The 27,949-nt window shown below is 41.3% G+C and overlaps 1 protein-coding gene across 1 annotated transcript in view; it reads right to left on the bottom strand.

Annotated features, from left to right (window-relative positions):
* The window catches only part of ak5 (adenylate kinase 5), a 112,366-nt gene that overhangs the window by 17,170 nt on the left and 67,247 nt on the right, over positions 1-27,949 (bottom strand). The window contains exons 8-11 of the mRNA XM_061731054.1: positions 27,800-27,873; positions 13,772-13,817; positions 11,767-11,811; positions 2,619-2,782 (exon numbers count right to left, since the gene is read on the bottom strand). Of these exons, the coding sequence (XP_061587038.1) occupies positions 2,619-2,782; positions 11,767-11,811; positions 13,772-13,817; positions 27,800-27,873 (329 nt within the window). The remainder of the gene's footprint in view (positions 1-2,618; positions 2,783-11,766; positions 11,812-13,771; positions 13,818-27,799; positions 27,874-27,949) is intronic.

The raw sequence follows: 27,949 nt of genomic DNA, 5'->3' as shown, positions 1-27,949 counted from the left end.
CAGATTTTAAGCACTGAGTTCTTCAATAAAACAGTTCAATTAATTATATTCAGATTTAAGATCCTCAATTTATCTTTTTCTAGATTACAATTAGCTAATCAGACATCCTCAGTCTTTTTTTTTTTTAATCTAAAGGATCAGTCTGGTTCAAGACAGAGACGTAGTGTTTAGTTCCTCCATCCAAAACTGGAAACCAGTCTTATAGTATCCGGCTAACAATGGTTTTATAGTTCCATACTACATGCTGCACTGTATAAGTAGAAATAGTCCAGTTTCTTAGTGTTTCCATGCACTGTTTTCTGCATTTTTGTTGTGTTCTCCGTCTCACCTCCGTTACTCCCTCCAAAAGTGTAACAGAGGTGGAACAGCTGAACAAAATATTGCACCTTTCTATTTGTACTTCTGTGCATTTCACACAGCACGACAAAGACAGGTAATGGCGTTGAAGAGCAAACTATGGCAGCGTTTTTAGCTTTTCCAGACACTGTTTCTGCATTTTTGGTTTACCGATGGTGTGATGCCCATAATTGTGATCTGCATGGAATCACACGCTAGTGTGATGCTGCGCTGCCGCTGTTGGGTTTGCTGTAAATAACAGAACGGCGTGGCTTTAACGAGGACTTTCATTTATCACCTGTATAATGCGACCACTGTGTGAAAAGAGCTTTTATCTTGAGGCTGTGGTTTAATTTACTGAAGCTGATTGTCAGAGAAGCAGTGTTTGAAGTGCTTTAAGATTTGAGCTCAGAATTAAAGGGTGAATGACTGCAGAAGAGGCTTTGCATGCCTCAATCATGCAGGCTTTTTATTTACCGGGGTTGCAGCACTAAGTACATATACTGTATATCTTTTATAGTGTTAAGTGAGTTAAGTTAAGTGATTACCTTTAATCAGTTTTGTCCTTTGCAGCATAAATGTTGTGTGAGTAGCTTTGGTTCAGTTTTGGTTTGTGGTGGGTGGGGCTGTGTTTCCGTGCATGCAAACTTGTTAAGCCATGCAAAACATTTCCAGCAGCATTTGACCAAATTCAACGAGCCATCTGTGTTAATCAACATGCAATCTACCCCTGCCAGAGATGGGTTTAATAACTCACAATGACTCCAATTCATCTACACTTATGGATACTGCCTCCCTGAACATGTTTGCATCATCTGAGAGTGGTTGAAATTGTGGATGTTTTATCAAGATGACAGAGTGTAAAGGAGTTTCTGTCCGCAGCTCCTGCAGCTCCTTACTGTATATTTAAGCTCAGATGGGCATGCCAGCTCTGTCTGGTACACTGTGTACAGCTGGGGAGTTTCTATGAAAGCCACTTTGGGTGCTGTTGACTGTGGATTATTGCGGCCTCAGAATTCCCTTTTTTTTATTTACTGAATTAGTCTTTTGGCAGGAAATCATTTTGCACAGCATACCAGTATTTTTCTCAGCCTGAGGGATGCTCAGAGATCACAGAGTCCCTTTCAGTCCCTTTCAGCAGTTAAGCATGACTTCCTATGGAAGCTTCATGAAATTATAATCTTTCTTATCTTTTTATTTTTTTTATTCCGGTTTCTGCTCCTAGCTGTCAGGATTTTGCAATAATCCTCCAACAGATCAACCTGCTAGTCAAAAAAGTGCTTCAGTGATATCTTTCTTCTCAGATTTTCTGTTCAGGCGTCACTGCTTGTGCTAGATACCCTTTCCTCATATAAGTTTGAGGCGATGAAGCCACTGATGCAAACCATGGATACAAATTGCACTAAAATGTACTATTTTGACAAGTTGTTTTTTTTTATTTAACCTTATTTAACCAGGTCGGTCCCGTTGAGATACAATGACCTCTTTTTCAAGGGAAGCCTGGCCAAGACAGCAGCCAGAGAAACATTAAAAGTGCAACAATTAAAAACAGACACAACCAACTCAATAAAATAAATAAATATAAAATACTCAACACTCAACAAGATAAATAAAAATGTGTGATAGGTTAAAACACAAGATTAAGAATTTACATTAAAACAACAAGTGTAAAAAGTAGCTGCTGCAAGATCCTTCATACGGCTTTTAAAATTTCCAACAGTGATGAGATCCTTCAGATTTAGTGTCTTCTGTAGGGAGTTCCAGGCAGCAGGTGCAGCGTACTTAAAACAGTGTTTACCTGGTTCGGAATGCACCTTTGGCACCTTTAGCAGATATAAATCATTGGAACGTAAGCAGAAAATTGCTGTGGGTTCTGGAAATGTAGTTGCATAAATAATGTGGAAGTAGACCAAGGATTGCTTTATAGATAAAACTGTACCAGTGGATGAGACGGCGCGTCGTCAAAGACGGCATTCAACTCTATCATATAAGGTGCAGTGGTGAGTGAGGGCTCTGCAACCAGTGATGAAACAAGTCATGTCGTTTTAAAAAAAAAATAGGTACAGGATCTTCTCATAATTCTGTGGGTTTGAATCTTTCCTTGCACTGCTTTCAGAATTCAACATGAAACAGTGTAAAAGATGGTTATACATTTTATTACCGATGAATAAAAGGTGGATTTCAGCCCTACAGACACTTTGTGAAACTCTGAGGAAACATGACATGTCCTTCGCCACAAAGGACATTCTCCCCCCCAGACAAGACCCGAGGCCCCCACTGACCTCAGGCAGCTTCTCGCCTCTCTCCAGCAGCTCCAGCAGGTGGCGCCCTCTTTCGCTGCGACCCTGCAGCTCGCTGCACAACAAGTCGCCTGGGGCTACGCGACGTAGGCCGAACCTCTCCTCCATCCGCTCACACTGGACGGTCTTACCTGAGCTCGGGCCACCTGACGGACACACAGAGATCAGTTACTCCTCAGAGCTGACGGAAATGTGTGTGTGTGTGTGTGTGTGTGTGTGTGTGTGTGTGTGTGTGTGTGTGTGTGTGTGTGTGTGTGTGTGTGTGTGTGTGTGTGTGTGTGTGTGTGTGTGTGTGTGTGTGTGTGTGTGTGCAGAGGGGATGATTAAAAGGTGAGAGACAGTGATGGGGGGAGATAATAGGAACTGGATTGTGAGTGAGAAGCGGAGTGCTCAATCCACATGTGTGTATTTATGAAGAAACAAAAAGGAGTAGAGAGGAAACGCATTAAAGGTGAGTGGGCGAGTTGTGTGGGTGCGTTCACACGTTTGATTGACTGTTCCCAAAGCCGCAAATAATTACCACCCTGTCCTCTGACTGAATACCTACCCTGCTTCCTTGCTTTAACAGCACAGAGCCCCCCACCAGAGCTTTTATAGCAGCTCCTGGTTTAGGCTGTTTTTGAAGAGCGACCGATGAGTATCTCCATCAGAAAATATTCATTTCAATGTCATTTGAAGGAATAGTGTTTTATTTTTAGAGAAGATTGCATAGCTCTTCTGATCTCCCGTCCTTTTGATCTAATATAACTTTCAATAACAAGGTGATATTTGAAACTGTGTGCCACATTACTAGAACTACTACTACCAATATATCCATTGTGCAACTGACCAGTATACCTTCGTCCGTCCGTCCGTCCGTCGTCCGTCTGTCTGTCCATCCATCCATCCATCACAGCAGCTAATAGTAGCGACTCTACACTGAGTATGCACAGTATGTGGTTTTTCTTGCAAAAGCTTTATATTACTTCACCTTGCCAGTCATATGGTGGTCAGCAATGCTTATAAGATGGTGTTTGCTCACAGAATTGCAGTGGACATCATGGCAGAGAGGAAGAGGAGTTCCTGTTACCACTAGAATTGCGCAAAACCTAAATATCGCTAAGAAAAACCTGTAATGGAAAAACCCAGAATTCGAAAAAGATGTCAAATATTGCAAAAACCTTTCACGCTTTCATTGGAGGGTTTTTTTTTTTCCGGCGTGTTGATAATCCAGTTCAGTGCAAAAATGGAATGGAAACACTTTTTTCACATTTGCACGTCTGCGGCATCACTGGATGCGAAATATTCCATCAATTCAAAGCCACCAAATCTAGTTACCAACTGTTTTTGGCCTTGTTTCTATGATGTAGTCGTGCTACAACACTACTTAATTATAATGCATTACTGCAATACATACAAGCTTTGGCTTGGAATAATCACCCACTGACTTTGTTTACTGTTGACTGTCTTTGCAACAGCGGCGGTTGCAGTAAACTAAAGCTGAAGATGTTTTTGCCCTTTTTTGCCCCTTTTGCCCTTTTTTTCTCCTTTTATTTGAAGAGCAGTCTCGCAGGAGGAGATATGGAGAGTTATGGTCATAAATAGAAAAACACCATTCAGTGGAAACACCCCCCGCAGCAGTTCTTTTGTCGCTGGTGATTTACCACACAGGGCAGGTAGATGTCATCTTGGGCCAACCTACTGGTAATAATGACAGACTGATGACCAACAGTGGCAATGTATTTATATTATTGTCCAGACACACAAACCCACATTGATCTTCGGGAAAAGGACCAGAACTTGTTCTCCAGCATCTAAACTGGCCTGTCACAGTGCTTCAGTCTGACAGCTGCTGACCTGTCCAAACACAGCAGTGGATTTCCTGTGTGCAGCCCCAGTGTTTTCACCCAGTGTGACACTTAATGGTGCCGTCAAGGTAATAGTGATATTCTTTAAAAATAATTTGTAGAAAATACATTCAGACTCAAGCTACAACAAAATATTTTGGGAGTGACGACAAAATCTACTGTATATATTATTAACGATGATGTGACAGACCTGTTTTGATATGAATGGTGAGAAATATGTCAACAACCTGCTAACTTAAAATTAGACCACTTATCGAAACAATACAAATGTGTATTTATTCTAGTAGTTAAGTATAAAAAAAAGACATGATTATAGTGAATGAATACCTTTTGCAGACTTAAAAACAAAAATGACAGCTATGGCAAAGGCATCCACAGTGAGGGCTTCAGGCTGGGAAAGAGTTGTTAAATAACATATTTTTATGTGTCTCGAATTTAATTGACAATTTTCTGAGGTCTTAATAAAATATCTGCAATATACTTTGGACAAAATACCAACGACATATAGTGCCTCATCTATGGCAACATACTTTACAACTCTGCTCAATGTGCTAGTTTTAGGGGGCGGAGTCAGCCACTTGCCTTGACCCCGCCCCTCTATTCTGCAGAGTGTGCATTATTTGAGAATCCGATTTATGTTGATATAACATTTACAAATTCATTTATAAAACAAATTAGGACTAAACATCATTCTTTTCCCTTTATTTCCAGTTAGTTACTATTTAGTTTTTATATATGCGTTTGACTCAAGCCAGGAAACACTCCAGTCTGAGTAAGAATGCTGTGTTGTGAGGCCTGTTTCTACGAGAGAATCAAGTACCATGACCATAAGCTGAGTGAAGCAGGGGTTTATTAAAAGCCACCTTGAGGCAGGTGCCTTTATAAACCTCACCATTATGCACCTGGAAAACAAGTGAAAAAATAAATAGATAAAAAAAGACTTGGTTGACTCAGGGATGACGGTGAACTCAGAAAGGTCCATAAGAAGCCAGAATGGGACAATTATGGAATTATTCATTGGAGATTTAGCACAAAAACACTATTTAAGCTTAGCAGGTGCAGGATCAGAGATGAGCCATGTAAAGCCGAGTATCGCACATGAATACATTCATGTTAAAACTCATGACAGTATGGCGGCCTTACATGCTCTCAGATTGGCTCTAATACGGTTTATTGTATAAAAATAATGGGGAAAATGTAACATTAATTTTATTCTATTATTCTATTGTATTCATACCGGACTGCGGTGACAACTAAATTTCCCCTTGGGGATGAATAAAGTCTGTCTGTCTGTCCGTAGCAATTGTTTTCTTTTATCCTTTGCATTTTGTGTGTGTTTTCTAACGTGTCTCTGTTTTATTGCCTCTTTTTACTTAACGTATGTTGAGCTGTGTTAAATAAATGAAGCTGGTTTGCTGGTTTTGCAGTTGTTAGGAGTGAGACTCCTGTAAGGACAGAATGACAAACCCACTTTTTAAACCACAAAAATGTAAAATTTGAGCTTTTGTCATGTTTCTATTACTATTAATTCACTGAGACATAGTTTTCATTTTGCAACAGTAGTTTGCTAAGTCATGTGATCCTACCGGGTCCATCACTGTACATGGAGGTCCAACGGCTGAAAGAAGCTGTTAAAAGTCCACACTTCGTTTTACACTTTTCAGTTTTAAACTTCTCAGTCTTATCCTGGAGCGCCACTAATGGAAGCGCCGCCGTCTGCTCTTTGTGGCCTGCATGGCTTCTTTGCTCTGCAACTTACTCGCTAACCAACAGTAAGGGGAAGAACTCATTATTATTTACTGTGGGTTTAGGCACCAACATGTCTTTCCTAGGATTGGGGAACAAAACCTTGCTAGTGTTTTCTAAAAATACCCTCACCTTTTTCAGACCTGGTAGTTCACGTTTGTCCCAGGCAATTTTAATCACAAATGGATATTTGCATTCTGCAACCTGGCCATGTTGTGTACTTTGTATCTTCTTTTCTCATTAAAACACTAATTCTGAAACATTTTTATCCTGTTTTGGATGATCAACTGCTCAAACGATTTTTTGTTGGTAATTCTGATATTTGGTAAACATCTATTATGCCGAGTAACTACGACAGCAGGAAAGTTGTTTACATTTGGGGGCGGCTTTCTGGGCTTTTTGAAGTCCAAATCCGTTTGGATTGAAGATCTTGAGGAAGTTGAGCAGAAGTGAAACCGAGAGCAAGGTGGAGGAGGTTTAAACCATAGAGAGTGTGAGATGCCTGGCATTTAAAACGGAAGCGTTTGGAGCACTGATGAAGATGAATTGGGGCTCAGAACTACATGTTTCACCAACATATGGGTCCAAGAGCACATTTTAGATTCCTGCACCCCTCCATCTGTCATACAGGCAGACAAAGACTGCAGAAAAAGCAGTAAGAGTAACAGATAAGGACTGCATGCTTGTACAAAATATAGTATAATCCTGGACATTTTACCATGTCGAATCATCTCTACACCCAGATACTGAACTGTTAGCTGTGAGTTTCTGTCCACGCTGTCTACGGTGAGAGGACGCCTGTGTTTCCTGTCAACACGGCATCATCAGCACACCAGGATACAAACACAACACCCCAGAGTTTACCACCACGCTGCGCTCTCTGCTACACTTCCCACTTTCTGAGTTTTAAACAACAAAAACTAAATGAAATATCTTATTTTTCTAGTTATTTTTGTTTTATATGGCAACATGTAATGGAATCGAGCAAACAAACTAAACATTTGAGTAGAAAGAGGGGAAGAAGCTTTGTAAGGCTGAGAATTTGCTGCATCCTGCTCCCTGTTTTTCTGCCAATCAGTCGCACCGAGGCTCAGATTTGAGAAGCTCGAGTGTGAACGGCTCCGTCACAGCTCTGTCACAGCACCGTCCACAAGACGAGCCAGAATGACAGATGGAATAAATTAGCAAGAGACATCCTGGCACATAGAGATGAAGATGAGAGATGTTACACAAGGCAAAGCAGGCAAAACGCAGAGCAGCAAATCTTCAAAGTTATTTAATTTGCAAAGTCATATGTCAAGATAGATCAATCTAAATGAAAAATGGACTGCAGCGGCGACAAGCCTCTCGCTTCATCTAATTGAGATGCCGCAATTATCCACAAAAGTGGTTCTGATGAATACTTTCAGGGCGCACTAAGCAGCGCATAAACCCCTAAAACTGGAAAAATGTTCGCCCAAACGGCAAAGAGGTTTTCCATCTCTTAAATGTCCCTATTCACTAAGCTGAAGAGACACCGGACTTCACTAATGTTGAATTGGATTTGGCAAACTTCAGTCATTTTCTTTGCTTTACAGTATTCGCTGCTCTCAGGTGGGTTGCTTTGGTGGGAAAAGCTGAACCCCATCTCCACACATACTCTTTAAATATCAACATGCACCAAAAAATAAATAAAAAAATTGCTGAAAACATTAGAAGTGAAATAAACAGAGCCGACTAATGGGCAGTAGACCTTTTAACAGAGTTTCCTCTGAAATGATCTACTGAATAATGGTTAAATCTTGTTTGTGGCATCTCAGTTAACTATTTTAATGCTGGTCTGATTGCAAAGATGAAATCTGGGAAAAGGGTTTCCTGGATCGACAAATAAAAGGTTCTTAATGGATAAACAAGAGGAAACGGGGGAAGTCATGGAGACACAGAGAAACAACCAATCATGTCTTATCTGGGAGACGTATACCAGCGTCACGCAAGCAAGTCACGGTGACCGATGAAGATAGTCATTTAAGTTATTATACAGATGGGCTTTACTTAGTTAGGTATCCCTTCCTCATCACACAAACAGCTTAATCACTTACTCTCCTCACATTTTTCTCTTTTTAGATACTTGGAAATAGCTTGTGCAGGGATGGGAAAAACATACAAACCCTACATGGAAGCTGCCGCTTAGATTTCCCTTCTTGATGCGAGGCGACAGTCCTAATCACCACCCCACAATGTAGCCCCGAGATGTTTTTATAGTACGGCAAAATGGAAATGAAGTAAACAACCTCCCAGTCAAGGAGAGGAGCGGCAGTCTGAGAATATATTAGTTACCCAACTCAAGGTTAAGATGGAAATTTTGTGCTTTCTTGTGTATCTTTTAAATTGGATGGATGAGTCTAGTCTTTTTTACAAACACAACACCCTGTTATTTGCTGACATGATGCTACAAACATCCTGAAGGCAAAAGTGTGGTGGGAAAAGTTCCTGAAAACAGTGAATGATTTGAACCTCGTACAAACATCAATGGTGTAGGTCGTAGCCATGGCAACAAAAACCCGTCATGAAGCAACATCCATCGAGCCATTATCCGTGCCTATGTCGTCCTATCAGAAGTCACGGGGATACTGGAGCAGACAGATCATTGATCCATCACAGGACCACTTGCACACAAACGTCCACATACACTCCCCCAGGAAATTGAGAATCAACAATAAACCTAACGTACGTAGAACACTAAATAAAGGCCTGGATGTTTTATTTGCTTGAATCGCTCAAATCAACAGCCGTTTATTTGGGACCTGCCTTTATTAATTGCGTGTCTCCATTCAACCCAAATCTTATTGTACGTCTTCGGACACTGAAGCCGTTCCTCGATCGATCTAGCCAGCGCTAGCCAGCCAGCGCCAGCCAGCCAGCGCTAGCCACGAACGGCTTCTCGATGTCAGCTATGGTCCGATACAACTCTTTTCCCATCACTCGTATAATCTTCAAGCTGGTGTCTGGCACATTTGTGAAGTATCTAAGCTTAGCGAAAAGAGAGAGGCAAAAAGAAGTGAGGCAAAAACAAAAGGAGGGGAAAAGAGGTGAGCTTGTAGCTCACCTCTTTTCCCCTCCTTTTGTTTATCTCTCTGACACACGAGCCGCTCAACTTCATAACATGTCATCAGTGAAGTAACTCTAAAATTCACACACTTTTCAATTCGTTCAAGGTTATTTGTTTGTGTTTAGGACAGCTATATCTGCATAAAGTAGAAAATTTTTTTTGCCACGAGAAAAACAATATTTGACCCGGCCTTTATTTGGGATGTTAAATATAAAAAACATTTTGCTACACCTGGTAGATAATTGGGACTCGGCCATTATTTGAAGTTTTACGGTACACTTTTTTGAACAGGAGATTATGTGAAAACTCATACAAGCAAGGGGAAAACCGGAAAATGCACGTGGAAAGACCCCAGATGAGACTCGGTCATGAAGCCTCGCTGTGGGGTGACGGTGCTAACCACCAAGCCGCTGCGCTGCATGTGAAAGAACATTTTAACTGTAAAATCCTGCTTTTAGCCTGATTCTTAATTTTTATGAAAAGAATGGGATGTTAGTTATTGTGGCAAACCTGTGTCACCTATAAACCTGCTGAGGAGACACATTCAGGTCTGGGTCGGTTGCTTTATATCCAGGTGACACGTCCCTCTAATTATCTGCACCAGCTGAAGAAGCGCTCTTTGTCCGTCTCGGCCGCATCTCAAATATCCAGACGAACTGTTAGCCTCACTGAAAATGGCTTTCAACATTCATACGCGTGACCCCGACAGCGGTGACACAGGACACACACAGAGGGTTGATTAAATAATGTTTCAATGGACTGACTTTTGTTGTTTTTTCTAAAGCGGGTGCCTCGTACTGCCACTGTACGACAGTCGATGACCAAAAACACAAACCGTCTTCTTCCTGAGCGGCGTTGAGACGCACTCGTCTCCAGACATTTACCTTAAGTACCTTATGTACTGTAGGTAGTATTTAATCAGGCAAGATGGTCTGAAATGTAAAAGAATAAGAAAGGATAAAGGATTTATAAACATCTCATTTCATATACTTCAAAACTCCTATCTGACCAAGCTGTAGAAAAAGATTAACTAAAAAACAAAAACACTGATATTACATGACATAAAAGCAGGAAATCCTCTCATTAGAGACTCGTCTAATGGATTTGTGGATGACATGACCAAACCGCGGAGCGCTAGCCGGCCCCTCCCGTCATCAACGCACAGACAAGAGGTTAGTTGGGTAGATTTACTGTTTCGGTACCTCACAAAATAGCAGTATATGGCTTATTAAGAAAGATCGACTCAACTTGGATCCTCAAACTTGTTCTGAGAAGGAAGTATGAGTTTAGATCCATCAGCTGATCTGGGAACAGGAATAAAGTGAACGGAAGACAGCGTAGTTTATCAACTGTGATGTTGCGTTAATCTGCTGAAGTTTCAGCCAAAAGTAATTCATAAAAGTGATATCTAACAACCGTTAAACTTGATGGTGAATAAACGTCTGAAGATGTATCACGCTAAAACAGAATACAGAATAAATGGATGTATTTGTGAATAAATGATCGACGATGACAGAAAAAGAGCCAATAAAACATCCCTCTAATGCTGTTAAACTCAGTCTGAACTCAGACACAAACTAAACTCGGTAAATGTTTGTTTTAAATTGCAGGATTTAAAATTGCTTTATCACAACTGTCCACACATTTACTGCTCTTTTCCTAATATAGTGATCATTTGGGAGAGAACTCGAGAGCACAAAAAATAATCAAATAGTCCTTCAAATGAAACTGAAAGCGATCTATTAAAAAAAAAACATTTCCATACTACACTATATTGTTTCCTCTCTTCCAATCTTTGTCTAAAAATTCATTTTCTTTTTTTTTTTATTTCTTTTTATTGACATTCAGCATTAGACATTCACATCCGTTACGTCATATATGCATATATCTGTTGTCTGTCCTAAATGTCGGAAAAATATTTTTGTTTTATGTCCAAACAATGAAAAGAAAGACAAACCACTAAAACCTACGGTACTATGTACAAGTGGGGAGTCATCTTTTCAACATACAGTAACACAGTCATTGACTTGAGAAAATAAAATCGTTGACCCACTTTTCCCAGTATGAGGTGAATTTCTCCAATTTATGATTAATAAATGCCGTTATCTTCTCCATTTTATAAATGTCCATTGTATCTCTATTTCTATCCATACCTTTAAAGTTGGACTCTATAGAAATTCATTTTCGTTTGTTGATTTTATTTGTTTAATTGTTGACTTAATTTTCTTTTGTATTTTTTGTACCATTTATTGTTTCTAATCTTCTGACGCATTCCTTTACACGTCAGAGTTCATCTCTTTGTTGTAATTAAACTATTTTCACTAACAACTAGTTGAACCATCAATAGCTGCTCATCATTATTTGACATCGGTGTATATTCCTTATGTGAAGAGCTCTGCATGTGTTGAAGTGTTGGATGTGTGGGAGACGTGGATCGCTGTTCACATACCCATCATGAAAATGACCTTTGGTTTCTTCAGTTCTGTGCAATAACCTGTCAAAAGAAGAAAAAAAGCAGTTTAACATGTACTAATTTTTAACACATGCAGTTTATATCTCTTTCAAATTAGTAAAAAGATCAGAAAAGCTGCCCGTTATGGACCTCGAGTTGATCTGTGGTCCCTTTCAGAGACAGTTCCTGACGTTGGCTCTGACAAAAGGCTGCTTCTTTTTTTAATCCGGTGCATCATTAAATGAAATCACCTTCCACATCAACTAGAGATGATGTTTTTTTGTTGTGATTCCAGCAACTTTTATTTACATCTGGAATAATCACTTAAAGAGGTTGTAAGGAGGGACGAAACAGGAGCTAAAATCCAGTGGCAACATGGTCACACTGACTTTTAAATGTTCTTGGCTCTCATTACACTTGGACGTGCTTCCAAATTTTGCACATCTTTCTTTAATTTAGTTTCTAATTTAATTGATGCAGAACGGGTGGTTGGCCGCTGGAGCGGATCAATCAGAGTAGACTAGGCTTTTAGGATTTTAATTCTTAAAGAATTTTGACAACTTCAGTCATTTATTGTGTGAAATGTTAGAGACCAAACACGGAACTGTGGATTTCACGTTCACAAGTGACCACCGTAGTGGACAAAATGGATTTAAAGTTATAAATTGAGCTCATGGAAATCCAAAGCCTGGGCAGCTGTAGCTACTTGTGAACTGGGTCTGGCACCTCTCCCATTCACAGCCATTTCCCCCCGGTACAGAACGTACCCAACCAATCGCTGCTTAAGCAGCCACGTCCAAGAGCCTCTGTTCAAAACAACCAATGCTGCTGATTTTGTAAAAAACATCCTGGATCAACACGTTTTACATGCGCAGTAGACCTCCTGCTCCACTCCACTGTCTTTTGTCTGGTTGTCGCTCTGCTTACGTCACATAATTTGTTTCTCTGATTGATTGTGTGCCTATCAAATGGCATCGAGGGGCAGTTTCCTCTGTCAGTCGGTACTTTCCGCTGGAAATCAAAGTTGAATCCAGAGGAACCGGAATGAGTCTTTGTATTGAAAAGGAAAAGAATGAGAACGGCTCGGTAAGAGTCTTTAACCTACGATGGATGTACGGCAGGTTTGTTCTGCCAGTCTGCTGCTGCTGATGCTGGGAGACTTCAGCGCAGCTGATCAGATAAACATCGAGTCTGACTGGCAACAGTGAATCAACAGACGTGCCTCCCCTGGCATTACCCAATCAATACTGTTGATGCAGAGTGACACACACACACACACACACACACACACACACACACACACACACACACACACACACACACACACACACACACACACACACACACACACACACACACACACACACACACACACACACTAAGGCATGCAGGCAATGAAATAAAAGATGTAAAAATATGGAAGAAATCAATGCAGGATACAGGATAAAAGGCTCCATCCATCTCTGTATCTGGTTCAGATGTTGAGCTTAAAAGGCTCTTTAAAGTCTGAGATAATGCTGGGTCCCGGTATCAGGTTCGAGACTGTTGCTTCATCACTTTACTCATAAATGATTTCAACCTGAACTGAATACATTCTACCTTTGGAAATTAGCTTAGTTTCCTGCATGAATTAGTCACACCGTCTCCACATGAGGTCCCTGACCAATTCCGACCAAATTTGGTCAAAATGGGTTAAATGGCTTTAGAATGAGTTGATGAGTTTTCACCGTCAGTCTCTTGAAAGAAATTGGCATAAATGGGTGGGATTGAATTTTGAGGTTCGAGCCTTTACAGTTGAGCTAAAATGTAAAATATCTTATAATTAAGCCACCTTGAGACCTGCTGAGGAAATGTTACATACATATATATATATGTACAGGTACATGCGTTATGAAAAGCTGAAAGGAGTTTATGGAGGACAGACTACGGTGTGGATGATCGACTTCTTAATTTTTTGACTGATCAAACATTTTTGAAAAAATCTATTATTTCATAAACTCACTTTCCGTAGTTCCTTCAGCACACCCAATTCCTCCCTCCTCTTCAACCTGGAGACACAGAAATAGTTTTGATTGCATGTACATTTTTTCCTCATTAGCATTTTCTTTTATCAGTTTCAGGCCTGTTTTTCATTACAATACGTCTTTGAATCTTAAAGCTTAAAGTGTTACACAGGAGAGAGTACGTGGACTTTCTCGCACCAGAGCATCTGCAGGCATTTAAAATTACTCAAATTTTGCAGCACATTTCCAAAAAAAACAACAAACAACGTCCAGATTAAAAACAATTATGAGCTTCATCACCTCCATGTTTTCTTTCACTTCCCACAAAAGAAAAACAAGTGAATCTGTGATGACTCAGTTCACATTTGAGAAGATAACATTTTCATGCGTAGAATGCATGAAAATGTGAGGTAAGTGTCTGCCGGCTACAGATAATAGGCTACAGACTGTTGTTGCATGTTTTCTCACACTGAGCAGAGCTAATTCAACAGACTTGTATTTGCATTTTATCATGCATAGGTAAGTATTGAACCAGGTGCACGGACAAAGCAAGATCAGGAAAATGACATCAGTGAACAGAAAACATGCACTCTCCAAAAACAGTGAATATAGAATAGAACTACTTTAGTGAGACGCAACTCTGTTTGGACCAAGAAAATACAAACCTACATGTGCGAGGTTTAAAAAACAAAACTCCCAAGACATTCAACTACGAATCAATCACGAAAGGCTCAAAATGAACCAGTACGTAGAATCGATTCCTCTGTTTTAGTACATAAAATGAGGCAAACAGAAGAAGTGATGGGATGTTGCAACAAAGATCCAAATCGATGATCAAAAAAATGTCTAACTTGAACCATTTTCACGCAAGTAGACCTGAAATTGCTAGATATTTTTCTTTTCATTTTGTATGAGATACCTGCAACAGTCTGTCTGGAACTAATTTGAGGTTTAGCCTGCCTGCTCCCTTGCAACAGTGTGGAAACTAATCTGGTTTGTCCATGTGAACAGCAGGTAATCCCCTCCGGGGATTTCACTGCGAGCTATTGAACCTGCTGCTTCATATTCTCCTCTGCTTGTTTGTATGTTGCTCCCAGCAGTATAGATGTTGCAGAGCTGTCTCAGAACATGGATGTGGACAAGAAAACGCTCGGCATTACAGCCTCCTCTGCTGAAAAACAAAACTATTTCTGAAGTGGACTTCTTTTCATCACGTTTTGCCTTCTGAGCAATCTACCCAGGCACTGATCAGGGGTGAGCCGAGCTCCCAGGGACATGTGTGAACATGAAACCGGATGAAGTTGGGGAGTGATCAGGAGTTTATTTGTGGAAACAATCTAAAAAAAAAAGGAGATGACGCCATGGTGACGAATGACCAGACACTCTTAGTGAAATTGTTATTTTGAGCAAGTCTTAGATCTGAGATCTTCTTTTAGATCTTTTACCTGAACCATGTCCTACCTAAAATTAGTGCTGTCAAGCGATTAAAAAAATTGAATGATGGATTAATTAAGATCTGTAATTAATTAATCAATCTAATTAATCGCTTTTTTTATCTCACCTAAAAATTGCTGAGAAAAGTTTTCAACTTGAAATGTTTTCCTTTAAATTCATTACATTGTGGCAGATCAATTCACTTCATTTCAATTCAATTCAATTTATTTATATAGCGTCTATTACAACAGAAGTTATCTCTAGGCGCTTTCCAGAGACCCAGAACAGGACCAACATGTTAAAAAGATTGATATGTAAGAAAAAAAAGTGGCTTTATAAAGTAATTCATTATTTTAACAGACTTGAACAGATGCAGTCCTAGTCACTAACAACTCAAGCACAAACATACATTTCATAATAAAGGCAACTCACAAACAGAAAAAGTAAAGTTAGAGATTAAAAAATAGATTGAGCGATTAAAAAACTTAATAAAAACGTGATAAATATTCCTTTAATTAATTAATCGCAATTAACGTGCTAATTGGACACCCCTTCCTAAAGTAGCTTTATGTGCTGTGAATGTTTCCTTCTGGGGAGTTTTTTCTGACATCAGCTCTCTATGAACGTTTTCTTATCTGGTTACATTCTTAAGGCGACACACACATCCACAACAGCTTTGAAAGTGGAAGTTTACAACAGTGCCGTGAGGATTGAGTGTGTTTTCCGTCCTTGCAGATCTGAGAGTACTTCGCTTTTGTTTCCAAAATTTCGCTAAAGAAAATGTGTTTTTGGTTGTAAGTGTCACAGTAAAGGTCATTTTACTTTGAAACCCGTGTCGTTGTGCTTCAGTGACGTCTTTACTTCCCTTGTTCCCATCTGGCCTGATTGTCTGCACCTGTGTGTCGTCAGGCCTTCTGTGTGTCTCTTGTCTTGTCTTTCCCTTGCTCCCTGCTGGTCCGTACTGTTTCCTTCCTCCATGTGTCGTGTCAGGTGTTTGTAGTTTTGATCACATTTAAGCCCGGGTTTGTTTTGCATCCTGCTAAACAGTGATTTTGGTTTTGCTTAACTTAATAAATCCATTTTTGGAGCTCCTGCCTCCTGCATCTGGGTCCTATCCTCCACAACCGTGACAGTAAGGTAAAGTTGGTGCTCTTGTTTCTTTTTTTTTTTTTTTTAATTTACATTTTTTAACAAAAACTTATTGGATGACTGTTTTATTTATTTATTGTTTTATGAACAAGTATGACACGAGGTTTGCAGAAAGACTAAAAGTTGGTTTGGTTTCACAGTAGAATCTCATAAGTACACGGTCTGCATTGTGTTGCCAGCTAACTTTTGTGTATTTTGATGCACACAATGTGTTAACAACAGCCACAGTCATACAATTCTTTGCACTTTTTCATATTAGCAGATTCAATTTAAATGAAATTACACTTATTATCATGTAACGACCAGTACTCGAGTTGTAAAAAAAAAATCAGGGGGGATGGTGGATTTTATCATATGGGGACAGATAATTTGTGCTGATTACAAATAATATAATATATTACAAATAATAGCAGTGACCAAAACACCTGCAGGAATGACATAGCAGTAGTTAAATGCAGCCTTCTGTAAGCTTTAAATATCCACTGGGCTTACATCAAATACATCAAAACACAACAATAAAAAACAGTTTTCTGAACTTATCAATATGACTCTGTCCTTCACATGATAAGTAAAATGGATCACTGCAAAAACTCAAAATCTTAACAATATTTGTCTTATTTTTAGTTAAAATGTCTCATTTTAGTAAAAAAAATGTCATTACACTTAAAACAAGACTCATCACTGGAAAAAACAACAATTTTCACCTGTTTCGAGTAGATTTTCACTTGAAATAAGTAGAAAAATCTGCCAGTGGAACAAGATTTCTGGCAGATTTTCCTACTTATTTCAAGTGAAAATTTACTTGAAACAGGTGAAAATGGTAAAATAAGTTATTTTTCTGGTGATGACTCTAAATGTTGAAATAGCAGTAAAACCACATTCATTGATGAAATGACATAAGGGATGGAAAGGGGGGATGGCAGTTTTACAGGGGGGATGATTTTGACCGTTTTTATTTCAGGGGGGGATGCCATCCCCCCTCATCCCCCCTCAACTCCAGTACTGGTAACAACAGCGATGGATAGCATCACTTGGCTACAGATGTTTTCTGACTCAGCTGGCAGCTACAACGCTGAGTAACTGAACGGTGACGTTCTGTAATGATGAACAGTAGCAGATAAAAGGCACCGTAGTTGCCAACCAGTGACGTCACCGTTATCACGGTTCATTGTGCCACATTCTTAGACAGGTTCTGAATAAGAGTGTGGTTCAAACATGCTCATCTTCAGGTCAGATGTGTGAAAACTATCGGTGTTCTCCATCCCATCAGCAAGCCTCTAAGAATTCGACCAATCAAAAAACACGTGAGCCGGATCTGCACATTCTCAGAGAGTCTGTCTTTGTGATTATTCAGTCTTTGCAATTCAGAGATAATTACAGTTTTTGAATAATGCTGGCTGGACTGCAAATCCAAAGGTCCAATAGATTAAATTTAGACGGCTGAAAATGGGTATAATCTGAACACTTTAAAAAGAAACATCCTTTTTCAGTACATGAGAGGACATATCATCATAATTATTTGATAAATATGCAGGATTTCTTTCACTGAGCAAACCCTCTGGTTGAGTATCGGCGGTCTTAGTAAACTGGATCAACTTTTAAGTCATCCAGAGATCTCTGACTGAGAAACATCATCTCCTAACAGATGAAAAAAAACAAGCATCCCCTGGGATTTCCTTTTTCTACTGACACGGCGCTGTGATTGTTAAGGGGGAGGTTTGGATGGCTGCTGCTTGCAGAGGTCAACCTGAACAGTGAAGGAAGCTGCAGTGGGGAGACGGGGGAAAGTGAAACACGGCACTGTTCGTGTTAAACGAGATGCTGTCAGTGTGGAGAGGCGCTGGGTGCGGGCGACGAGCCGGCTTGGCATGTGGGTACACCAACTGGTCTGATGACTCATAGGCAGAAACACACACGGCATGCGCCGCTTCCACGTGATGGAGATGAAATATGCACATGAACACACGCACATTCTGATTCTGAGACATTAGCTGGGTCTTCACGATGAGACGAGAGCAAACTTTTGAATATGTTTTGCACTTCTATCAAAAGTGTTTATCCTTTACTAACTATCTATAACGGATCTTTGGATTTGACCTGTGTTGGACAGCATGTAGCCCAGAGGAGCTCCACAGTAGCCATCCAGCCACAAGGCCATAATGGATAAATGATTCATTAAACACTTGCAATTGGAAAACATTTATTGAAATTCTGTTCACACCTGCATGTTTGCAAACCTGCCTTGCTGGAGGCTTTAAGGGTGCTTTCAGACCTGTGGCCCGTTTGTTTTGTTCCAATTCAGGGGTTAAATCGATACAGTTGTTTCGTTTTTCGTTTGTGGCGTTTGTGTTCACAAGGAAACCGTCTGTAGCGGTTCAAAGCTGTTAACAAATGCCATGCGCGAACCAACTGTTCTCTCATTGGTCAGAAATGAACGCGCAGGGAGTTTCCTCTTCCGTACCCCGGGAAAAACAAAGGTTGAACCACAGTTATGAGTGAGTTGTGTCGGTTGCTGTGTCGTTTATGTTCTCACTGCAAACGAACCACTCCAGGTCTGGAATGGAAGCCGAGACCACCTCTCCTAGGCGATCTCGGGTCGCTTGTTTTGTCCCGCATCCGAGTGCGATTGCTTTGTTCACATATACCAAACGAACCGATCTTTAGGGCGAACAACTGCTTCGGAACAACTGCTCCAAGCGGGACAGGTGTGAAAGCACCCTTGGAGAGGCTGCAGACTGGAGGAAACGCCTGCGTGGATCTACCATGAACTGAGTTCAGCAAAGCCAGGTTCTCTTTGGGAGAGCCGGGATTATCAACTGGATCAATAAAGCCCGGCTTTCTGTCTCGGGTTCTTCTGCACAAAATCTCCTGACACTCCATCATCAGAATGGTGAAAAAACAGAGCAAAACTGAATGATTGGTTGAGCAAAATGGGAGGTTTACAGTCTAGTTAATCGTAAAACTATAAACCTACAATGCTGTTGTTTATGAGCTACCAAAGCTTTTTTCTTTCTTTCTTTCTGACATTCTCTATCTCAGATAACTGTTAGTTTGTATTTGATTGATCGACTCTTCTTTGATATGATGAACCAGTGACCCGTCGTGCCTACGGCCAGGTAGAGGCTGGTCAGCTGCAGCAGCACTGTGACTGAATGGGAATAAATACAAAAAATGAATGAACGAATGTATTCTTTGATTTACTAACTCTGATTAATTTAATATTTGGTTTGGGATCGACTAATCGATCAGTCTGCTTGTTGGTAGACTGGGTATATAAAACTGTGTACAGTATATACATGTATGCTTGTTGGTAGACTGGGTATATAAAACTGTGTGTATATATACAGTACATGTATTCTGTCTTAATGGTTACCATAGGAACAGGGCAAAGCTACCGTATTAATGTATATCTGATGCTTATTTGGTTTGTTATACTGCAGATCTGATCAGATTTGAATACGTTTTCCCTCAGCTAAGAGTTTACATCACAAGTTGTTTATTTTTTATGCTCAAAACAGTTCAGGTTAAAATCCCCTGCAGCAACTAGATAGATGCAATGCTGTAAACAAAGATTAAATAAATAATTATGATTTTAATTTGGTGATAAAATCCGTGTGGAAATGCATTGACTTTCTTTTATGATTGAGTTGCTGTATTTCCGGGAGTTATTTGATATTATATCATTTTAATGATCATTATTGACAAGCGGATATTGGTTCATCACATTGAGCAGTTTCAGTTTGGTTGAGGTGTGACGTTAACCACGTCTGCCTGATGATGTTTGAACGTCGTTTCTGCACGACCTGATCTGAGCTATGATCACAAAGAATACGTGAAGGATTTTAAAGACAATTTGATTTGAAACTAGGGACATAACCTGATCTGCAGCAGGTCATGCGCTCCTCTTGTTGTCTCCCTTGATTAGAGTCACCTGTATCTTGACCCCCCCATGTCCTCAGTGATTTGGTCACCTGTGTATGAGTGCATGTACTGTAGACTCTACTGCCTCCCATTTCTTCACTACTCCTCTTCACGTGTCTCCTTCCTGTTCTTTTTGCTCTTCTTCCCTGCAGGCTGCAGCATTTATTGTTAATAAAAGACGCTGCAGCTGTTCTCATCTCCTGCATTATGGTCCTCACCACCACTTTCATGACAGATTGATCATAAGAAGCGTTTAAGTATTTTCTATCTGTAAATGTGTGAATGTTCAATACGAACACATTTGTTTTATGTGGTTGAACTTTTGGGACTGATGTAGAGAAATAAAAAGTCTTGGATTACTCCACACATCCAAACAAGCATTCACAGACCATAAATTAAAGGGTAAGATGCTTGCATATAGCATTTGAAAGTGCATCTACAATGTGAAACTAGATAAAGATGCTGACTTTGTTCACAGCAGTAGCCGATACCTATAAGAATTCAGTCCTCGACTCGTTTGCCTCACATTAAACTCTGCGGGTGAGTCACCCGTGTGATCAAATCAAAAAGTGCGGCTGTCGCCTTCAGGTCGTTCTTTTCAATCCTCAGGAGGCAATATTGAACTGTCACGTCATTAAAACCAGTCTGGGAGGTTCAGGTCTGCTGAGTAAAGCTATGAATACAGACGGCATCCTGCACATTTACCATTCAGAGCAGCGAGGATTAAAGCCATTTTCCCTTGTAAGGAACCGAGGTCGTATCCTTCATTTTCTCTAACGCCCTTTCTGGATTAATGCATCTAAATAGATCCCAATGGCGTCGATGTAAATTTACCTGTTAAGCAATGGTGACGGATTTGCATCTGGAGGGACTCTGACCCATATTTACGCAGTTCATTATCTTATCAAGTGACTTTGTGCTGAAAGCCACGTTGGTGATAGTTTGGCATCAAGATACAATATATATGTAGATTTTTAAAAAGGTGATTTGAGCAATACTGCCTTTTTTGCCTTTGCTACTTAAGTCAGCTTACTTTGCAAGCCAGCACTGTTCGTGTGAGATTTAAGAGGAAAAGAGTCCATCTAATTCCCCAGTTTTGTCTCGTTCAGGATCTTTTACAGGCAGGAACGAAGTAAAGGAAATGCTGAGGGTTTTTCCTGCTTAAAAACACATACTCACTCTTTTTTTTCCTCCTTGCTTTGGCAAGAATTGGTTTATTATCTGATCTGCTGCTAGTAGAATAAACAGACACATTCACGTTAAAAATTGAGCAGTTTTTGGTTTTGATTAAATACACACGATAAATCTGCTGGAGCACTGAATTAGAACCAAGTTGTGCCAGTCACTCGGCAAGCAACACATTTTTTATAGCCATTTTTCAATATTTCATGTTCAGATGTTTTTCCACCTGCGCCGAGACCGAGTTGTATGCGTTAATAAAACATGTTTCTGGGGACTGTCACTTCTCTGAATTAACTCATCCATGCTACTGTTCATCTCGACTCTGACTAATAATATTCAGGGTTGTTGTGAACCGGTGTAATGCTAAAAAAAAAAACACTGCCAGTTTAGGTATACGACGTATAGATTTAATGAAAAGGGCAGATTATGTGACCCGTTAGATGAAGCATTTATTGCTCATGACTCCCGTCATAAGGTCGCCGGTGGCTGTGAGCTACGCTGCAGCGGCTCTGCGTGGCCGTGCTGGCAGAAGCTCATACGGTGGATGCAGCGATCAGACTTCAGCTGTATTTGTAGATGAATCTCTGCTACTATGGATGTCGTGAATGGTAGCTGAGCTCCGGCTGCTATTCAATTAGCTGAGAAAGCACCGTCAAACCGCATGGGATTGAAACCAACAGCACTTTAATCAGACATGACAGACCAACAGGCATGCAGGAATACAGCAGCTTTAACACACTGCTCAGCCAACACATCCTGCATCCTTCATATTCGCCGAGCCTCAGCCGGGCCTGCTGGACTGTATGAAATAATTGGACGAAAAGGTCCAGGAAAGTCATGACTAGCCTTTCTGCTTTGCTGTGTCTCTCCACCACAGCCCTCTTTTGATCAGCACGCCCACAGAACCCATCCTCGTCTCTCATCAGAGGCCACAAATACGGGCTGACAAATCAGGGCACAGTCTTCCTTCCACCTCACAATAAAGATGGTGTCGCTGCTCGCCACGGGAACGGCAGCTCGGGGGACATCGCTGCCTTCGGTGAGCCAAGCTCCCCGTCTGCCCTCCAGCCGCTCCCTAGTTTCTTGTTTAGACCGAGCAACCTTCATCCAGGCTCTGAAGATTGACGGGATGATATCATTTAATTATCGATCAGCCCCATTTAAAGGTCACCTGGCGAGGTCTGGCATGACAAAGCGTGTTTCATTAGGAAATCACAGCTGACCGTGAAGCCCTGGAGACGTCCGGGAGGAAGCCGGCTCTCAGGTAACAAAGCACCTGGCTGCAAAAGTCAGTCAATATGTGAACGTGGCTTATGAATCTAACCAAGAAAAATACAGGGAGCTCTGCAAACGATCAGAAATGAACAGTCGGTGGGTTCTGAGCTGCTCCAATATTTGTCATCCACGCTGAGACTCACTGCGACTTCTAGCAGCAGGAAGTCCATTAGTAGCGGCGTTCAAAATGTGATGGCAACACACTTGATATATCTAATTGGGATTCAACCAAAGCGGTTGGAAGTTGAGTGCGAAGCGGCAGGGATGAGAATCAGCACCTCCAAAACCGAGGCCATGGTTCTCCACTGGGAAAGGGTGGCGTGCTTCTCCAGGTGGGTGGAGAAGTCCTACCTCAGGTGGAGGAGTTCAAGTATCTCGGGGTCTCGTTCACGAGTGAGGGAACGATGGAGCGTGAGATTGACAGACGGATTGCTGCAGCGTCGTCGGTGTACCGGACCGTTGTGGTGAAGAAATATCCGAGTGGAAAGGCAAAGCTCTCGATTTACCGGTCAGTCTACGCTCCCACCTTCACCTATGGTCATGAACTTTGGGTAATGACCGAAAGGAAAAGATCGCGGATACAAGCAGCTGAGATGAATTTCCTCCGCAGGGTGGAGATGAGAAGTTCAGTCACCCGGGAGGAGCTCAGAGTCGAGCCGCTGCTCCTTCACGTTGAGAGGAGTCAGCTGAGGTGGCTTGGGCATCTGTATCGGATGGACGCCTCCCTAGGGAGATGTTCCAGGCATGTCCCACCGGGAGGAGACCCCAGGGAAGAACCAGGACACGCTGGAGAGACTATGGGTGCTCTCAGACCTGTGGCCTGTTTGTTTTGTTCCGATTCAGGGGCTAAATTGATAGTTGTTTCAAAACAACTATGGAGCATCGTAAGCGAGTGTGGCTAGTTTTGTTTCTGTGTGTTTCTGTGTGCTGTCGTTTATGTTCTCACTGCAAACAAACCGCTCCAGGTCTGGAATTGAAGCAAGCCGAGACCACCTCTCGTAGTCGATCTCGGCTCGCTTGTTTTGTCCCGCATCCGAGCGCGATTGCTGTGTTCACATATACCAAACAAACCGATCTTTAGGGGGAAACGCTCCCTGTTTCGGAACAACTGCTCCAAACGGGACAGGTGTGAAAGCACCCTTTGTCTCTCGTCTGGCCTGGGAACGTCTCGGACTCCCCCAGGAAGAGCTGGAGGAAGTGTCTCTGCTAAGACTGCTGCCTCGCGACCCGGTAATGGATGAGTGGAAGAAAATAGATGGATGGACGGGAGTCAATCATCTATCATCTGTCCCCGTTTATTCCTATGTCGGTCCGGGGGAGTGCTGGAGCAGGTCTCTTCAGGTGAAGGGCAGTGGTCACCAGACAGGTCAACGGTTTTCTCACAGGTATGCCAGCGACATCCCTCTTTTTCTCTTTACATCTTGTTGTACGCATTAAATTCTTCCTTTTTATTTAGTTTGTCTGATCCTCCATGATTTACAAATTTCCCTGCAAACATCTGTCGTGTCTTGTCAGCTTCATGTAATTAAGATGCATCAACTTCCTCTTCAGTACGTCAAAGAAAAAGGCTTAAGATGAGCCCATCAGAGCATAAAATCCTCCTCCTTGATCTCCTCTTTGGATTCTCCTCCATGGCAGCTTCACCTCCAGCATCCTTCTACCAGGGTTGTCATTATCCCTCCTTTTTACGGGTCAAACCCTCCCAGTCTGGCCTCTCTTTCTGAATCTGCAGGACATCCAACCCTGTTTCTTCCATTGCTTGTCATAGACCTAGTGTTGTTTTTGTCGGCCTGTTTCAATTTTAGTTTTAGTCTCGTCTTTGGGTCAAGCTATCATTTTAGTTTTTATTAGTTTGTGTCACGTTCATTCTCCTTTTAGTCGTGTCAAGTTTCAGTCGACTAAAAGTCTGAGCATTTAGTCTTATTTTAGTCTAGTTTTAGTCAAATATTGTATTTAGCAAAACCCATTTTACAATTCAAACTAGGTTGTTTTATTATTACGGCCAGAGCACTTACAGTGCGAAGGCCCTATTGTATCTATAGGAATTTTTTTTTCTTTTTCTTTCTTTATTCATTCTTCTGACGAAATGAGGGCCTTTTTGCCCCCCTAAACGTGCCCCAAAAGTCACCAAATTTTGCACACAAGCCAGGCCTGGTGAAAAATGTGATATTTAATGGTTTGCATTAGTGGGCGTGGCAAAATGGCTCAACAGCGCCCCCTAGAAAACTCTGTGCCTCAAGCCCCACAATACTGTTTGACGTACATGCACGAAAATCACTACACACCTGTATCATGTCGCAACATAAAGAAAAGTCTCTTGGCGCCATGGCTGAAACCGAACAGGAAGTCGGCCATTTTGAATTAATCGTCGTCATTTTGGCAAAATTTATGCCATTCCTTCAGTCGCTTCAGAGCCCGAACCGTAACGTGCACCCAAGTGTGTTATACATCAAAATGTGCGTCTCCATCCTGCGACGATGCGCATTACTTTTCTCTTTCAAAAGCGTTACCATGGCGAGGCCAGACGCAAAAAAGCGCGCCCCCCCTTCATCTGATTGGTCCATATTTGATAGTTCCCCAAAAGTCACCAAATTTTGCACGCAAGCCAGGCCTGGTGATAAATTTGATATTTCATGGTTTGCATTAATGGGCGTGGCCTAACGGCTCAACAGCGCCCCCTAGAAAACTTTTCTCTGCCATAACTTTTCAACGGGTTGTGATAAAGACATGTGGGTGCTCTCATCAGACTCTGTATTGAGTACTTGACCTTCATTGGCATGAATTAGCCCCGCCCCTTCTTCTGATTGGTTGTCCCTATTTTCTGCTATAATTTTTGAATGGTTTGACATAGAGAGTCGTGGGTGGTGTCATCGGACTCTGTATTGAGTCCTTGGTTAGTTAGTCGCGTTAGCTTAGCTCAGAATGTGATCAGATCTCGAGATTTGGGTCGATTGCTGCTCGTGTTTTGGTCGGCTCCATGTCGGTTTTGTGTTTCGTTTGTGGTTTTTGTTGCAGATTTCCAGTGCTCGACGTGTGCCTCGAGCGGTGGATTAGCAGTGGATGCCCCCCCCCCCAAAAAAAAAAAAAAAAAAAAAAACACAACTCACTGGGTTTGTATGTGTATATATATATACCGGTATGTATGTATGTATGTGTATGCGTATACAGTATGTATATATATTAAATATAGTAATAATGCACATATATATGCCTTAGGTTTGTACCGGCATGGTATCAACCATTAATATGTGTGCAGATAAGGTAAAAAAAAAAAAAAAAAAAATCCTATCCTATCCATCCTTGTCACCCCTGAGGAACATCTTCACCTCCAGCTCTTCTTCCTGTCTCTGTCAGTGGGGCTGTCCAAACCTTGGAGAAGGGCCGGCTTCATGAAAGTCTTGTTAAACTTTCCCTTTAACCTTGCCATGACTCTTTTATCACAGATGACTCCAGACGCTCTTCTCCACCCTGCCTGCACTCCCCTCTTTGTATTTGCTGACCCCAAGTATTTAAACTCATGCACCCTTTCTCACCTCTATTCTTTGATTCCTCATCATTCCACCCACCCCCTTTCATTTACACACCTTTTCTGTCTGCTGTCTCGCTGTAGCTCACCCTTTTCTCCTCTTCTGTCTTGCACATGCACATCTCCAGGTGTCCTGCTCTCTACTACAGAGTTATTTCTGAGTTTCATTTTAAAACCCTCCACAGGCGTCTAGTGGGGACATGTCACTGCAGGCAGGCCGGTTCAGAACCTGCACTCTGCTTTAATACTGCCATCACACAAGAATAAATGACTTTGCCCAAAGGCTAACCGTCTAGATGGTCCTTTATTTACTTTTTCTTGGTCAAGAGCACAAGCCACCAATTTCCTCCTAAAAAAAGACATGCAATACTGATTCATTTGAGCACACTCGACATTTACACAGTGAGATTGTTGAGCCCAGAGAAATTGACGCTGCATGTGGAGTGAGGCTTTGTTTTTCCAAAGTAAAGATCTCAGTTGCATCTGCAACTACTTTGCAAACCCTCCCTGCTTACTGCAATCCCTTGGCCATGTGCTTCAGCCATTGGTGAAGGACGGTTTTTGACGCAGAGCTCTTTTAGGGATTAGAGATCACGCTTGCTACGGCTCGTCTTTTGCAGGAATCGATGCATATTTATAAACTGTGTATTATACTGTACAATTGGCAATGGTCACAGAGTAGAGCTCTAAAGCCGCATACCGGTGAATTATCGCTGAGTAAAATGTATAAAGTTTTCCGCTAGTGTGCAACCGACAATAAACAGCTGCATAAATAAATGGAGAGAATGAATGTACTTAGTAAGCCATTCCTCACATAAAGTCTTATCAATAAAAGGAAAAAAACCCTCTTGAGATAGAAGAACGGAGTGAAAAAAAAGCAGAAGAGAGGTGGAGGGGGATGAAGTCCTTTCCAGACTCTCTGTGGATGTAAAATGAGACGGAGGTCGAGGTTGCTGCTTCACTGACTGCAGCTCCCAGACTGTGTGGAGCAACGAGACCCGCCGAGCGTTACGCAACAACTCTCGCTGTCGCAGGACTTTCACGGGTCTGAATCATCCGGCCTTCCATAGGATGAGTTCACTGCTTGCCACTTTGAAAAATAATCATTTGTGTGACGTTGCAAGAGATATGAGAGTGATAATTCACTTTTACTTTCCACATCTTCTCCTCTTCATCCTTCATCCCTTGGCATAATTCAAGCTTCTAAAGGTTCCTTTTATATTATATTAATGTTGCTTTTGCCTTCTTTTATTTTCTTTATTTATTTCCTTGTTTTTTAAACCCCTTGTTATATTTCTAAGACGTACTGTCGCTCTGATGGCTGACTAACATGCCTCTGTGCTGCATTTCTCTTTCTCCGTTTCTTCCTGTTGTGTCATAAATGAACATTTGAATCTTTTATTTACGGCAACATCTGAACTTGGTAAATGTCAGTAGAACAATACAGATCAGAGTCACGCTGAATTGAAACGTTTGAAAAGTCGGATCCCGCAGCCTTCCCTGCAGAACCGAGGCAGTGTTTAACACACTCTAATCTTACCTTGTCATCCTTGCACACGACATCTGCCAGGCTGCTCATTTCACCCAACAGACTGATATCCAGCTCACTTGGACCTGCGGACAGAAACATTCAGTCATCACTATGTCAAACTCAAGTTTTGTAAATATAATAATATAATATAATATACTT

Source organism: Cololabis saira, chromosome 10 (assembly GCF_033807715.1).
Source record: "Cololabis saira isolate AMF1-May2022 chromosome 10, fColSai1.1, whole genome shotgun sequence".
Taxonomy (NCBI): domain Eukaryota; kingdom Metazoa; phylum Chordata; class Actinopteri; order Beloniformes; family Belonidae; genus Cololabis; species Cololabis saira.
The sequence above is the reverse complement of the archived record's forward strand: the minus strand, read 5'-3'. Positions and strand labels throughout refer to the sequence as shown.